General features: G+C 47.3%; 1 protein-coding gene across 1 annotated transcript in view; it reads right to left on the reverse strand.

Moving 5' to 3' along the window:
- Positions 1–16,391, reverse strand: part of LOC126252557 (zinc finger protein 423 homolog) — a 295,462-nt gene that overhangs the window by 168,879 nt on the left and 110,192 nt on the right. The window contains exon 2 of the mRNA XM_049953458.1: positions 7,127–7,341. Coding sequence (XP_049809415.1) covers positions 7,127–7,341 — 215 coding nt within the window. The remainder of the gene's footprint in view (positions 1–7,126; positions 7,342–16,391) is intronic.

Consider the following 16,391-nt stretch of genomic DNA (forward strand, 5'->3'; position numbering starts at 1 on the left):
TATGTCGATATCTTCTTAATACGTGGGCTGCATTTTACGTTTTTAGAAAAGCAATGAAGAAAATTGGAGACGAGGTGGGTAGATTACGTGATGTGCGAAGAACGAGTCCCAAGACAAAGTCGGTACCTCACAACGGAACCAGAATTAATCAAAGTCGCTGCCAGACACAGCGACGAATGAGCGAAATCGGCGCAGACACGCCCTCTAGAGTTCCACACGCCACCGCTGCAGCGTGCTTACATACGTCAGAGAAGAGTGCCGCTTAGTCCACCCTGCAATCATCGAAAACTTCTATGACGCTCCCGTGGACACAGATTGTTTCACAGTTAAGCATTTCATCTTGTTCAAGTTATAAAAAATGATCTAATACTTCGTGTGTGTTTTAGTATCCCAACGACCTTCTCCAGAAGCAAATGCAAGAACCAACCACAATGCCAACGCTTGTTTCTTCGTCCGGTACAAAGACTGGATAGCTAACTAAGAAGTACTGAACTGTGCAGACAAGAAATTTATGGATCAACTTGACTAAAACTGGGGAACCATTCATAGGACACACAATGAGGCATCAATGGATAAGTAGAAACTGCAAGAAAAACAAACCTGTTCTTCACAGAAGTGCTTTTTGTTTTAACCTCATGAATCCAAAATAATTTTTCTATTTCGTACAAACTGTTTACGAAAGTAAGGAAAAAAGATTATACACTTTGGGGAGTTCTGAAACACATCGTCTGGAATAGAGCAAACCTTGTGAAATTACGGGTTACTGGAAGAGCGTTTATTAAGCAAACTGCTGAAATTAGCAAGTGATTTTATGAATAGAAATGCATGTTTTTGCTTAAATTCTGATCTGAATCCTTTGCTCCCCCCCCCCCCCTCTCTCTCTCTCTCTCTCTCTCGTTAGATGATCAGAGGTAGCGCTATTTCGTAAACTGTTATTTATATTTCGCTACTGACAGCACCTGACTTGGTCCTGCATGGTCGTGTGGTGGTGCTAGTTGCTTTGTGTGTGTGTTGTCTTTTTGCATACGCCTACTTTTGATTCATCGTTGACGTTCCTGCACCCACCGAAAGTTTAAGTTATCAAGCACAGGGATACCTCATTAAATTCGTGCTTTGAAAATGGTGGCGTGTTCACGTGTCGAAGTATCGGCGGATGTGGGGGACGTTGCCCGTCTGCAATCCTGTAAATTACTTGAATAAAGCAACCTTGGATGCAGTAATATTTAACTGCGTTCCATATTGCCAAAGACTTCGCTAAGCATGTTACGCTCTGGCAAGTCTCAGACTAGAATGCGCAAGCCTTTCACGGCTGATTTAACAGCGCTACCGTCAATGTAAACAAACTTCACTTCATCTTGGCAGAAGTATCTTCAACTGTAGGCTAGTTTGCAAAGAAATGAGGGAGAAAAGCTGCTACACTGTATTTAACAAATAGGAGAAGCATGCGCAGTCCTTCACGGTGTTGCAGAGCCCGAGCACACTCCTGGCGCCTGTTGCTGAGGAAGGTGGCAATTCGGCTGCGCAGGCGGCGCTGCGGCAAGCCCGCAAATCCCTCCGGAGTCCCCCACGCCGGCCAAGGTCCGCGGCAGCCCCAAAACACTTGTTCCCTGGTCCCCTAATCCCTCCGTTACACCCACGCAACAACAAGCTTAGCTGCTCCAGTCGGCTCTGAGTTGCCGAAGCTACTACCGTCAGTACTTAACAGAAACCGATACTGACTGCCTGTGTCTGGTAATCTACATGTTCGCAAGCCCATGAGACGTTCAAATGGCTCTGAGCACTATGGGACTTAACTGCTTAAGTCATCAGTCCCCTAGAACTTAGAACTACTTCAACCTAACTAACCTAAGGACATCAGAAACATCCATGCCCGAGGCAGGATTCGAACCTACGACCGTAGCGGTCACGCGGTTCCAGACTGTAGCGCCTAGAACCGCTCGGCCACTCCGGCCGGTACCCATGAGAGGGTCAAATGAAATTAACCAATTATCGGCCACATATTAACTACAACGATACGCAGAAACTTTTAACCGTCCAGAGCAATCAAAGAGTTTTGTGCAAAAAAATGACGAAGCTATCAAGGAACGCGATTGGAGATTATACACGCTGTAGCATCGAATTAGTCGTATTGTACACCGTCCAGTCACATTAATGTGACCACCGCCTGTGTTCAATGTCAATCTACAGTAACAAGTCATATTCGGCAGGTGGCTGCACTAGCAGCGGACGGTGTACAAAGCGTGTCGAGGGACACGGAAAACAGCTCAGTAGTTGTCATTATGCGCAAACGGAGCAATTTATCTGACGTCCAAAATGACATGATTAATTGGCTTTCGAGCCAAGGGCACAGGTATTTCTGAAGCGGCTAAGTCTGTAAACTGTTGGCGTGCCGCCGAGGTTATACACTGTATATGGCAAAATGGCGCTATCCAATACCAGCGGCGAGGCAACTGCGGTGCACCACGGGCAGATGGCAGGGCTGAACGACTGCTGCGGAGATGTATGCGGGCGTACTGACATGCAAGTGCTGAGCAACTGTCCGCTCAGATGAACCAAGGAGCTGTCAACAGCGTCTCTTCAATGATCGTTGAGCGAACGATGCTGTGTATGGGCCTCCACAGCAGCACCTGATTCATGCACCCATGCTGACTGCTGTTCATCGCCGAGGAAGGCTGGAATTTACTCTCCAGTACCGCAACTGAATGCGGTGACAGGTGTTTTCAGATGCTCCACGTTTTAGGCTCCATCGGACACACGATCGACACCCTGCAACAATCGTCGGAAGGGTCCAGGACGGAGGAGAGAGCGTTATGGCCTCGGGAATGTTTGCGTGGAATTCCCTGCGTCATCTCGTCACAATGGGTCAACTGATATGTGTACGAATCCTTGTGGACAATGCCCGACCCTACACGCATTTTTTTTCCTCGGCAGGACTACTTCTACTAGGTGGACAATGTAACCTGTCACCCACTCTGAATATATACGCGTGGTTCAAAAACCATCAGGATGAAATTACAACGAAATGAACACCCTTAGCTGCTTACAGGCGTTGACATACGTCAACGGGGACAGATGAAAATGTGTGCCCCTACCGGGACTCGAACCCGGGATCTCCTGCTTACATGGCAGACGCTCTATCCATCTGAGCCACCGAGGACACAGAGGATAGCGCGACTGCATGGATCTATCTCCCACATTCTCAACATATTGTCCCACACTACATTCGTAGTGCCCCCGCCCATTATACACTCCTGGAAATGGAAAAAAGAACACATTGACACCGGTGTGTCAGACCCACCATACTTGCTCCGGACACTGCGAGAGGGCTGTACAAGCAATGATCACACGCACGGCACAGCGGAGCGGACACACCAGGAACCGCGGTGTTGGCCGTCGAATGGCGCTAGCTGCGCAGCATTTGTGCACTGCCGCCGTCAGTGTCAGCCAGTTTGCCGTGGCATACGGAGCTCCATCGCAGTCTTTAACACTGGTAGCATGCCGCGACAGCGTGGACGTGAACCGTATGTGCAGTTGACGGACTTTGAGCGAGGGCGTATAGTGGGCATGCGGGAGGCCGGGTGGACGTACCGCCGAATTGCTCAACACGTGGGGCGTGAGGTCTCCACAGTACATCGATGTTGTCGCCAGTGGTCGGCGGAAGGTGCACGTGCCCGTCGACCTGGGACCGGACCGCAGCGACGCACGGATGCACGCCAAGACCGTAGGATCCTATGCAGTGCCGTAGGGGACCGCACCGCCACTTCCCAGCAAATTAGGGACACTGTTGCTCCTGGGGTATCGGCGAGGACCATTCGCAACCGTCTCCATGAAGCTGGGCTACGGTCCCGCACACCGTTAGGCAGTCTTCCGCTCACGCCCCAACATCGTGCAGCCTGCCTCCAGTGGTGTCGCGACAGGCGTGAATGGAGGGACGAATGGAGACGTGTCGTCTTCAGCGATGAGAGTCGCTTCTGCCTTGGTGCCAATGATGGTCGTATGCGTGTTTGGCGCCGTGCAGGTGAGCGCCACAATCAGGACTGCATACGACCGGGGCACACAGGGCCAACACCCGGCATCATGGTGTGGGGAGCGATCTCCTACACTGGCCGTACACCACTGGTGATCGTCGAGGGGACACTGAATAGTGCACGGTACATCCAAACCGTCATCGAACCCATCGTTCTACCATTCCTAGACCGGCAAGGGAACTTGCTGTTCCAACTGGACAATGCACGTCCGCATGTATCGCGTGCCACCCAACGTGCTCTAGAAGGTGTAAGTCAACTACCCTGGCCAGCAAGATCTCCGGATCTGTCCCCCATTGAGCATGTTTGGGACTGGATGAAGCGTCGTCTCACGCGGTCTGCACGTCCAGCACGAACGCTGGTCCAACTGAGGCGCCAGGTGGAAATGGCATGGCAAGCCGTTCCACAGGACTACATCCAGCATCTCTACGATCGTCTCCATGGGAGAATAGCAGCCTGCATTGCTGCGAAAGGTGGATATACACTGTACTAGTGCCGACATTGTGCATGCTCTGTTGCCTGTGTCTATGTGCCTGTGGTTCTGTCAGTGTGATCATGTGATGTATCTGACCCCAGGAATGTGTCAAAGTTTCCCCTTCCTGGGACAATGAATTCACGGTGTTCTTATTTCAATTTCCAGGAGTGTACTCATTACTCGCGGCACGTTGCCGATTCCCGTAAGAGTTCGGGCACTGTTTATGCATTCGCACAGAAGAAGAAGATAGTCAAGTGGCCGGTGAGCCTTAACTATATATACTAAGATGGTATCTGTTCTTTCGGACATGTCCGAATGCACAAACAGTGCCCGAACTCTTACGGGAATCGGCAACGTGCTGCGAGTAATGAGTATAATGGGCGGGGGCACTACGAATGTAGTGCGGGACAATATGTTGAGAATGTGGGTTTCGCGGGAGGCGTGCCAGAGATAAATCCCTGCAGTCGCGCTATCCTCTGTGTCCTCGGTAGCTCAGATGGATAGAGCGTCTGCAATGTAAGCAGGAGAACCCGGGTTCGAGTCCCGGTCGGGGCACACATTTTCATCTGTCCCCGTTGACGTATGTGAACGCCTGTAAGCAGCTAAGGGTGTTCATTTCATTATAATTTCATTCTAACGAGCTGCGGCCACAAAAAGATCCTGCAAGAACGGGACAAACGACGACTGAAGTGCAACCCTTCCGCAAACTGTTGCAGATTTCAATGCTGGGCCATTAGCAAGTGTCAGCGTGCGAAACATTTGATGGAACATCATCGGTATGGGCTATCGGAGTCTAAGGCCCACTCGTGTACCCTTAATGACAGCACGCCAGGAAGCTTTACATCTCGCCTGGGCCAGTTAACACCGACATTGAACTGTTGATGACTGGTCGGACGAGTCTAGTTTCAAATCGCATCGAGCGGATGGACGTTTGCTGGTATGGAGATCTCACGAATCAATGGACCCTGCATGTCAGCAGAGGACTGTTCAAGCTGGTGGAGGCTCTGTAATGGTGTGGAGCGTGTGTAGTTGGAATGATGTGGGACCGCAGATACGTCTAGATACGACTCTGACAGGTGACACGTACGTAAGCATCCCCTTACATCCATTCATGACCATTGCGCATTCCGAGAGGCAATTCCAGCACGACAATCAGACACCCCACACGTCCAGAATTACTACAGAGTCGCTCCAGGAACACTCTTCTGAGTTTAAACACTTCCGCTGGCCACCAACCTTCCACCTCCTCGTACTCTTACGGATTTATAGACAGCCCTGTAGGATTCATGGTGTCATTTCCCTCCAGCACTACTTCAGACGTTAGTATAGTCCATAGCACGTCGTGTTGCGGCACTTCTGCGTGCTCGCGGGAGCCCTACACGATATTCGGCTTGTGTACACAGTTTCTTCTCTTCAGGGTGAAAGAACGCATTTTTTTCGATCTCTACCTGATCTGGAAGCCAGTATACAGGAACAGGTTGCTCAGACTGCACCGGAATTGTTGCGAGCAATTGTTGATGACGTTTTACTAATGCAAGATTTCGTCGATATCTCTGGTGCTCATTGTGGTGTGCGTATTGTAAGACCTTCGGTACACACACCATCAGTTTATTTGACTTGTCGCTCTAACGAAGTAGCGAGTGTCAGCAATATGTCTCGTGGTCTTATCGTGGCGTGTTTATGTTCTGCCGTTAGGTCAGACGATAGAAATGCCACTTGCACGCTTAGAGTAGCAGATTGATGGTGACCAATTTTAAACATAACTTGATTAATTTTCACACACATTTATTAAAATAATAAAAATCATAGACATTACGTAACTTGATTCTGGATGCTGTTTACAATTGACAATCTGAAGTTCCTTTGGTCTTGGTATGTTAATCTTATTCTCACATATCTCTGATACTTGACCAAGTGTCTATACATTTCTCTTCATGGCTATGTACAGGAATATGGTAATCTTATTAGGCGCAGACGGAAACTTGACTACAGACTAATGCAGAGTGACTAATCGGAGGTCTGTACACTCGTTATAATACCTCGCGCGTTCAGGTATCAATGCGCGAGTGTGATCCGCTACGAGAAAAGGTTCTACATTAGCAGCAATCTCATTGGCTGCGTTACATATTAATACGCGGATCGGCGGAAGCAGAATTTGGTCCGTCTCTAAGACAGCGCCATCTCGTAGTGCGGAGACGGACGAGCGCTGCGCCTGCGCTGTTGTGCTTAGCGGGGCGCGCTCTAGTGGGAAAGTTGTGTAAGTGCTGACTACGCGGAACTATGTACACAACACTCATATTTAACACATTGTGGTAGTGGAGGTTAATAATAAAATCAACATTAAGCCATTCTCATTTGTACGACTTTTCTGCTCACATCCTGTTCCTAATCGATTACCAATGGAAGAGAAGTATCTATGTATTTTTCTTGCATTCACAGTGCCAGATCTGTACGTGGTGATCAAAATAGGAACTAATTTTTTTTTTTCAGCGTAAATCGTTTCCGCATTAACGTATTACAGTTCGCACTGGACCCCTGTGACTAGCTTCACTTTAACTATGACCATCCAGTGGGGTGAGGTAGCGCGGCAGCGCCGAGTTGCGGCTAGGGCGGGCGGTGAACGTACCTGCTCGTGCTTCTTGAGGTAGGAGAGCCTGGGGAAGGCCTTGTCGCAGAACTGGCAGGCGTAGGGCGTGCCCTCGGTGACGCCGACGGTGAAGGCCAGCTCGGTGTCGGGCAGGTCGCTGGCCGAGTTGGGCGTCGCGCACGAGCTGGCCGACGGCGACTCGTCGGGCGGCGTCTCCGACCTCCACGACGAGCCCGCCTCGGTGCCCAGCGCGTCTGCAACAGCCCGGCGCGCCGTCGTGATGAATAACTAGAATGTTAAATGTGGATAGGTTTGTCTCACACCCAAAGGCTACTCGAGGCTCGCTTGGACACTGTCAGCCACATAGCAGGCTAGCCGGTACTTTGGCACTGACGGGGGAGGCGGAGCGGCGATGAGGGCGGCGTGGGGGAGGGGGAAGTGCAGAGGACGGCCCAACTGGTTAGGTTTGAGAGGATTTCCATATCCAGTACTCACCTGAAACCCAAAGCGAAACTCATCGTACCACTGCCAGAACCCACACAGCACGCACGCAACCACGCACGCACTCACATACAAGCACGCGCGAGCACCTTAAAGCTCCCTGTGATACAACAAAATACTCGTTCAGAGCACACAAAACTATATACCAGTCCACGTCAATGGTTGGTAAACAGTTATACAGTATGTGCGCGCGAGTACAGCTTTATACAGACGTGACGAACGCAGAAACCACGGAAAGTAAACAAGAAACAAATCTCACAACACGCCCCTCATTGGTGCATTTAAGCTGTAAAATGACGAAATGCGTGACTGCCACCACAGTGATCATTACTAAGTGTCAAGAATACGAAATATCTCATAACACAAAGCACGCTGACCACAAAAACCACAATGGTTGATTGTAATCTTATAAAGAGATAGCTGCAGCAATCAGCTGCATTTGACTTTGCAGCACTGTGCATGATGTAAAGGTTACATATAGAAAGACAGCATGTGGAAGTAAATGGAAATGTGAAGAGCTAGGTGTGTTCAAAGCGTACGTAAGTGAAATAAATGTATTAATTTATACTCTAAATAACCTAACTTAACTTTCATAAATTACTCAGTAGGTGATTTATATATTGGTTCATATCTTTCTGCAACAATACATAAAATGGTACACAGGGTTTCGTGTAATTTATTACAAGCAGGAAAACCTTCCACCTGTTGCTACAGATCTTAAGTTAGGCATGAGACAATCTTCAGCAGGAATAGTACTCATGATGATCGAGTACTACATTTACATAGGTATTTTATGTGATGTTTCGGAAAATCTGTCACATTGCAATAAACATAAAATAAAAATGGTTCAAATGGCTCTGAGCAATATGTGACTTAACATCTGAGGTCATGAGTCCCCTAGAACTTAGAACTAATTAAACCTAACTAACCTAAGGACATCACACACATCCATGCCCGAGGCAGGATTCGAACCTGCGACCGAAGCGGCCGCTCGGTTCCAGACTGTAGCGCCTAGAACCGCACGGCCACTCCGGCCGGCAAACACAAAACGGAACTGCTGGGCAAGAGAGGCAGAACAATACACATACAAACATAAAACATCTATGTGAATGCCACGCGGGATAGCCGCGCGTTCTGAGGCACCTTGCCACGGTTCAAGCGGCTCTACCCGTCGGAGGTTGGAGTTCTCCCTCGGGCATGGGTGTGTGTGTTGTCCTTAGCATAAGTTAGTTTAAGTCACATTAAGTAGTGTGTAAGCCTAGGGACCGGTGACCTTAGCAGTTTGGTCCTACAGGTACCCACAACAAATTTCTATGTGAATGTTTCCTTTTGATCATGAGAATAAACTCTCGAAAAGCGTCATATTAAGCACGGCACGAAAAATACGTAACTAGTGCAGTGTTTCATAGTTTAAATCATGAATGACACAAGTGCAGGTTTCCAAAAACGTCGATTATGATTAATGAAATTAAGACCTGGTATTTCTTAAAAGAGTATTGTGGTATTCCTCAAATAATATTCATTGTTCTTTGTGTCCTCTCACTGTAGCTCAAGCAACTAATTCTGGTGAACACTTGGAGCTTCTCCTCTCGCTAGCCACTGCCATTTCCAGTTTTCTTTCTTTTCAAGCAGTGCACTCGCCATTTATATATATGCTGTTGTTAACTGTTCGGCATCCATTCCTGAACAACTGGGACGAATAATTTTACAATCTTGTAATAGCTCCAGTGAAGTAGTTTGGTCAAAGAAGTATGTCGAAATCTTTGAGAAAGCGTGCGTGTGTGTCGACCGATAGCACCGCATTACTGACGTCACACAGACGTGGGCTTAGGCCTGTATCTATCGTTGGCCACGGTACACGTCACAGTGACGTCACGGAGAACAACCGCGCTGAGCTTAACGTCCGCCGACCCGGTGGCGCCGCCCCTCAGTGTTGCTGGCAAAAGCCGCGGTGGGACGCACGCGGCCCACTCCCTGGTGACGCACCAGCGGCGGCCGCCGCCTCCATCTGAAACCATGTCCCGGGCCGGCCGCGTTTCTTCCCAGAGTGAGTCAGGCAGGCACGCCGGATTCCGCCTCGTTAGACGTGCGCCGCGGCCTCAGCTGACCGGCTAGGCATCCTTCAGTTCCTGCCGCCGTCCCCTTCTCAGTTTCGAGGAGCGCATAAAAGTTTCTCCGCGAAATTTCAGTAGGCTCACAGACTCAGCCTTCACTGTTACGTCAACGATTCACGCCACAGGTACATCAAATCTTGAATCTAGATCTCCGTCTGTAGCCATCCACATTGCCTAGAAACAGAAATTCAGGAAGAGACGTAGTTTCTTTAAAGAAATTGTCCTGCTCCAGCTTCTTGATTTTATAACGCTACTCATTTTCACAAACATCTTGCAACATTCCTATGTGATATGAGTTTTGTTGTGCAGTAAGTTTCTCGTGAGATTTACTAAATAGATAGGCTGCTTTAACCGTTGGTTACCCTCCATCTGCTACCAGGAAAAATTTTATAACTAAGTGCCCTTTAAAATCTTCGGAGAGGCAACTTAACACGATGACAGTCACGATTATAAGACACTCGATAATTGACGCATATATCATTCTGATTATTACTGAGCAATGTCAATGTTTCTTAAAAAAAAAAAAGAAAACAATTTACCTATCATCGTGTGAAGTGCTGTCTATACGTAGATAATGTGGCGTTCAGGAACGTATCAATAGCACCATTAGATACAGGATATGGTAAATAGCTTACAAATATTTTTCATATAAAATCACTACCAGTCTGCGGCTCCAAAAAGGCAAAATTTCCACATGTCACACCTCCTATCTGCCTTTAATTATATTTTCACTTTATGAAAATATGACAACATGCCTCAAGTTTGTTTTTCAACGTGAATTGTCATCCGTGAAGTAGAACCAACGACTAGACTGACTGTCCTGAAAAATAATTGTACCATCCTTACGAAAAATCACCGAAATTCCAAAAAATGGCTCGGAGCACTATGGGACTTAACATCTGAGGTCATCAGTCCCCTAGAACTTAGAACTACTTAAACCTAACTAACCTAAGGACATCACACACATCCATGCCCGAGGCAGGATTCGAACCTGCGACCGTAGCGGTCGCGCGGTTCCAGACTGCAGCGCCTAGAACCGCTCGGCCACTCCGGCCGGCTAAGGTTCTTTACATTCGAAATAAAGTGCAAGTTATTTCCCGAGAGATCTAAGATCAAAATGAAATGAGAGGAGTACTGCATAAGGAGTGGCTGAAAGGCAGAAAAAAGCTAAAGCAGTAGGAAGAAAGCTAAAACAATAGGAAGAAATCTAGGGCAGTTGGAAGAGAACTGGAGCAGTTGGAAGGGAGCTGAATCAGTTAGAAGGAGTAGTTCTGTGAAGAAGGAGGCAGCTGCTGTGAGAAGTAGAATGCAAGAGAACGTCAGAAGGAGTGGTGGTGGTGGTGGTGGTGGTGGTGGTGGTGGTGGGCAGTAGTAGTAGTAGTAGTAGTAGTAGTAGTAGTAGTAAGAGGATGAGGAAAATATGTACGAGAATAGGGGTAGAGGAAGAATCCAAGTGCTAAGAAGCAGCTGAAAACCCAAAGAAGGTAATGACGTGTGTGTGTGTGTGTGTGTGTGTGTGTGTGTGTGTGTGTGTGTGGGCTGCGAGTCTCAGGTGTCGGCGCCGTCCGGCGGCGCTGTCGGCCGGACGCTCTGCCCACGGCCACTTGGCCAGACCGTGGGACGCGGGCCGCTAACAAGGGAAGTCTCACTTACTGGCCGGCCGCGGCCGAGGCGCAAGAGTAGGTGCTGCGGGTGCGCCGCGGGGTCCCACGCTCCCACACGTGCCGCCCCCGCGCTCTCACTCGCCCTCCAGCTCCTTCCTCTCGCGCACTGCCCACACGCCCGTCAAGCCACAGTATCGTCGCAAAGTGCTAGGCTCGGAACCTACTACGACGTCTTCACATGTGCCCTTTATACAATTCGTAAATGCAACTGGTGCTGGATGCGCAACACCACTCCATTACCTCACGAGAACCGTGAATTATAGCAGATATTTCGTGCGATAGCACGCACTCGGAATTCACCGATTTTAGAGAATGGCCCTGCACTGAAACAGTTGAGGAATTCCTGCGTTTCGTATGTCTGGCTTTATATTCCACTACCTCTTCCTCCTCTCATGCTGTTTCCCTTACCGAACTAGACAATTTTACTAATTTGTGAACGTACGGCAATGTCACGGAAGTTTCGTCACTATGCGTGCTCGTCCCAGACGTCTCAATACATAAGTTTTATCCCTCGTTTACTGTAAAATTTTCTCGTAAACCAATTTCCGTATGGTTACATCAAAATGTTAAAATGCGTGTGAATTCCTAAGGGACAAAAATGTTGAGGTCGTCGGTCCCTAGACTTAGACACTACTTAAAGCAACTTAAGCTAAGACCACCACACACACACACACACACACACACACACACACACACACACACACACACACACACACACACATGCCCGATGGGGGGCCGTGCAATCCGTGACATGGCGCTTCAAACAGCATGGCCACTCCGCGCGGCTACAGTTCGGTCAGTTTGCCTCACAATGCCTTCACGCAGTGATGGTGAGAGTCTCGGTTGTAAAGCCTCTGCACAGTTGTGGCAGATGTGTCGTGGTAGCGATGGTGATAGGAAAATTAAAATCTAAAAACACCAAATAGTTGGTGAAGCTGAAGTGTTCTGTCTACAGACTAACCACTACCAGGGGGGCTAGGGGAGAAAGAAGGAAAAGAAGCAGGAGGAGGAAACAAAGAGGGGGAAGAAACAAAGAGGGGGAAGAAACAAAGAGGGGGAAGAAACAAAGAGGGGGAAGAAACAAAGAGGGGGAAGAAACAAAGAGGGGGAAGAAACAAAGAGGGGGAAGAAACAAAGAGGGGGAAGAAACAAAGAGGGGGAAGAAACAAAGAGGGGGAAGAAACAAAGAGGGGGAAGAAACAAAGAGGGGGAAGAAACAAAGAGGGGGAAGAAACAAAGAGGGGGAAGAAACAAAGAGGGGGAAGAAACAAAGAGGGGGAAGAAACAAAGAGGGGGAAGAAACAAAGAGGGGGAAGAAACAAAGAGGGGGAAGAAACAAAGAGGGGGAAGAAACAAAGAGGGGGAAGAAACAAAGAGGGAGAAGAAGAAGAAGAAGAAGAAGAAGAAGAGGAGGAGGAGGAGGAGGTGACCAAGAGAAAAAGAGGAGAAAGTGGAGGAGACAGTGAAAGAAGAAGAGAAGACGAATAACAAGAAGAGAAGACGAAGAACAAGAAGAAGGATGATACGAAAGCAATACTAATGTACACCTGATGCACCAAGATGACACGAGTTTAAGAACAAAATAAGATTTCCGTCAGAAGTTAATGCTTTGGTAATAGCTGTTGCAACAGGACCTTAGATCCAAATGTAATTTAAAACAAAACTGGCAGAAGATGGACGAACAAGCTTGAGAACGCTAAACATTGGCTATTCCAGGGACCCTCTCTCTCTTGGCAGTCATCTGTTGGTCTGGAAGTGGTGTCTTGGTGGCCACAGAAGGGTCTCATCGTCAAGCCACAACACACACGGCCTTTAGAGAAAAGGAGAGACGCAAAAATAACTTTTCTTCGTTTGTCTTGCTGTGGCAGCATGAGTATTAATGGCCTGCGGGCTGACGACCGTCGTAACTCAGACTGATGGAAGCAGCGAGGGGGAGGGAGCGGCCCGTCAAATGGAGACGGATCGCGGGGATCGGTCGCCTGTGGATGGAGAACCGAAGGCGCGCCGTCCCACGAGGCCCCGCCCTGCCACCTGTGATTATACCTCGCAACTACAATCTGAATACATCTCGGCGTCACACATTACGTTTCAGGGTGGCGGGAGTTTGGTTGGAGAGCCAAGGCATGGTCAATCAATCGATTAGACGAAACAGAATAGAAACAAGAAATTAACACAGCTAAGTCTCGATGTATCACAGCGAAAGAAAAAAAAAAAAACAACTGCATTACTGATTCTTGGACAGAGAATAGCCAAGAAAGGCTCGTTAAGGAAAAGTTGCAGCTTACCGTCGAACACGAGAAGCATAATTACCTCTGTCTGCATGTATACAACATGCTGATTCACGTCATCACGCCGTACAACCAATACCCCAGTCGAGTGGCATAGCACCAGCCCCCCACCCCCGTCTAAATAAGAATGATAATTCGTCTGTGGTAAAGCGTGGAGTCTAGGTTGGAACATTACAATTTGCTTGTGAGTTGGTGAAACTAACGAATGTAAATGTAATATAAAAGTTGCGGTAATAGACTTACGGCTCCATATTTACAGCACTTTTATTGTAAATAAATAACAACGCCATCTCAGGATAAAAAGCTGCATTACCTAATAGAAAAATCTCTGACGAACATTTTCGTCCATATCATGCACGTCAGACACGAGACTAGCGTGGGGGATACTGTGTAGCTCTGGGATTAATAGACACCTCTTACTTTAGCAACAGGCAGCAAAAGGTCATTATTCACAATGTTGATAACGGCTGTGATGTGGGATCTGAGTGGGGTACTGTCAAGTGGGGGATGCCCCAGGGATCAGTGTTGGGGCCGCTGCTGTTCCTTATTTATATAAATGATATGCCATCTAGTATTATGGATAACTCTGAGCACTATGGGACTCAACTGCTGAGGTCATTAGTCTTATGGATAACTCTAAAATATTTCTGTTTGCTGATGACACTAGCTTGGTAGTAAAGGATATTGTGTGCAACATTGACTCGGTTCCAAATAATGCAGTGCATGACCTCAGTTCATGGCTTTTAGAAAATAAACTAACGTTAAATCACAGTAAGACTCAGTTTTTAGAGTTTCTAACAAACAATTCAACAAAACCTGACGTTTTAATCTCACAGAACGGGCATATGATTAGTGAAACTGAACAGTTCAAATTGCTAGGTGTTCAGATAGACAGTAAGCTGTCGTGGAAAGCCCACGTTCAGGATCTTGTTCAAAGACTTAATACTGCCATTTTTACTATTCTAACGGTATCAAAAGTGAGTGATACTTCGACACGAAAATTAGTCTACTTTGCTTATTTTCATTGCTTTATGTCGTATGGTATTATGTTTTGGGGTAACTCTTCTCATTCTAGAAGGATATTTTTGGCTCAGAAACGGGCGGTTCGGGCAATAAGTGGTGTTATTTCACGAACCTCTTGTCGACCTCTGTTCACGAGCCTGGGTATTATGACATTGGCCTCTCAATACGTATATTCCTTACTGTCGTTTCTTGTTACCAATATTAGTTTATTCCCAAGAATAAGCAGCTTTCACTCGGTTAATACTCGGCAGAAATCAAACCTCCATTTGGATCGGACTTCCTAAACTCTTGTGCAGAAAGGTGTGCAGTATACTGCTGCATCCATTTTCAATAAGCTGCCACTCGAATTCAAAAATCTAAGCAGTAATGCACGCGCTTTCAAGTCGAAACTGAAGAGTTTCCTCATGGGTCATTCCTTCTATTCTGTCGAGGAGTTCCTTGAAAAATTAAGCTGATTCTTATTGAATTGCTGATAGCGTTTACTTTTTTTCAGGTTCATGAAAATTTATTTTTATCTGTTATTACTTTTACGTTTAAAGTTCATGTACTGACACGTTCCATGACCTTGGAGATTTGCTCCTCAAATTGGTCCTACGGAACTTGACGTGTAAATAAATAAATAAAAAATAAATAGCGCGCCGGTATATAAATGACACCGTTTACATGGCTGAAATACATGGAGTTTACAAAAATATGGGAACATCGAGAGCACATTACGCTGAGGTAACTAAAGCCATGGGATAGTGATATGCACGTACAAAGATCCTGGTAGTATCGTGTAGACAAGGTATCAAAGACCAATGCACTGGTCGAGCTGTCATTTGTACTCAATGGATTCATGCGAAATGTATTCCGACGTGATTACGGCCACACAAAGGGATATGACAGACTCTTAACGACGAAAGGTAGTTGGTACTAGACGCATGGGACATTCCATTTCGCTCAAGTCGTTAGAATATTCAATATTCCGAGATCCACAGTGTCAAGAGTGTGCCGAGAATATCACGTTTCAGACATTACCTCTGACCACAGATAACGCAGTGTTTGCGTAGAGTTGTATGAGCTAACAGGCAAGCAAAAATGCGTGAAGTAACCGCAAAATCAGTGTGGGACGAATGACGAACGTATGCGTTACGACAATGCGGCGGAATATTGCGTTAATGGGCTATGGCAGCAGACGACCGACGCGAGTGCACCAAATCGCTTGCAGCGCCTCTTCAGGGCTCGTTACAATATCGGTTGGATCCTAGACAACCTAAAAACCGTGGCCTGATCAGACGAGTCCCAATTACAGCTTTCAAGAGCTGATGGTAGGGTTAGAGTGTGGCGTACACCCCACGAAGCCACGGATCCAAGTTCTCACCAGAGCACTGTGCAATTGATCGTGGTTCCATAATGGTGTGGACTGCGTTTACATGGATAATTTACGGCTACTTGGAGACCATTTTCTGGCATTCATGGACTTCATATTCCCAAACAACGATGGAATTTTTATGCATGACAAAGTAACATGTCAGAACATTCGAACGATTCGAGTGAATGATTTCACCACCAGATTGTCCATCATGAGCTCCATCGAACATTTATGGGACATAATCGATAGGTCAGTTCGTGCACAAAATCCTGCGCCGGCAACATTTTCGCAATTATGGTTCAAATGGCTCTGAGCACTATGGGACTCAACTGCTGTGGTCATAAGTCCCCTAGAACTTAG

The sequence above is a fragment of the Schistocerca nitens genome, chromosome 4, assembly GCF_023898315.1.
Source record: "Schistocerca nitens isolate TAMUIC-IGC-003100 chromosome 4, iqSchNite1.1, whole genome shotgun sequence".
NCBI lineage: Eukaryota > Metazoa > Arthropoda > Insecta > Orthoptera > Acrididae > Schistocerca > Schistocerca nitens.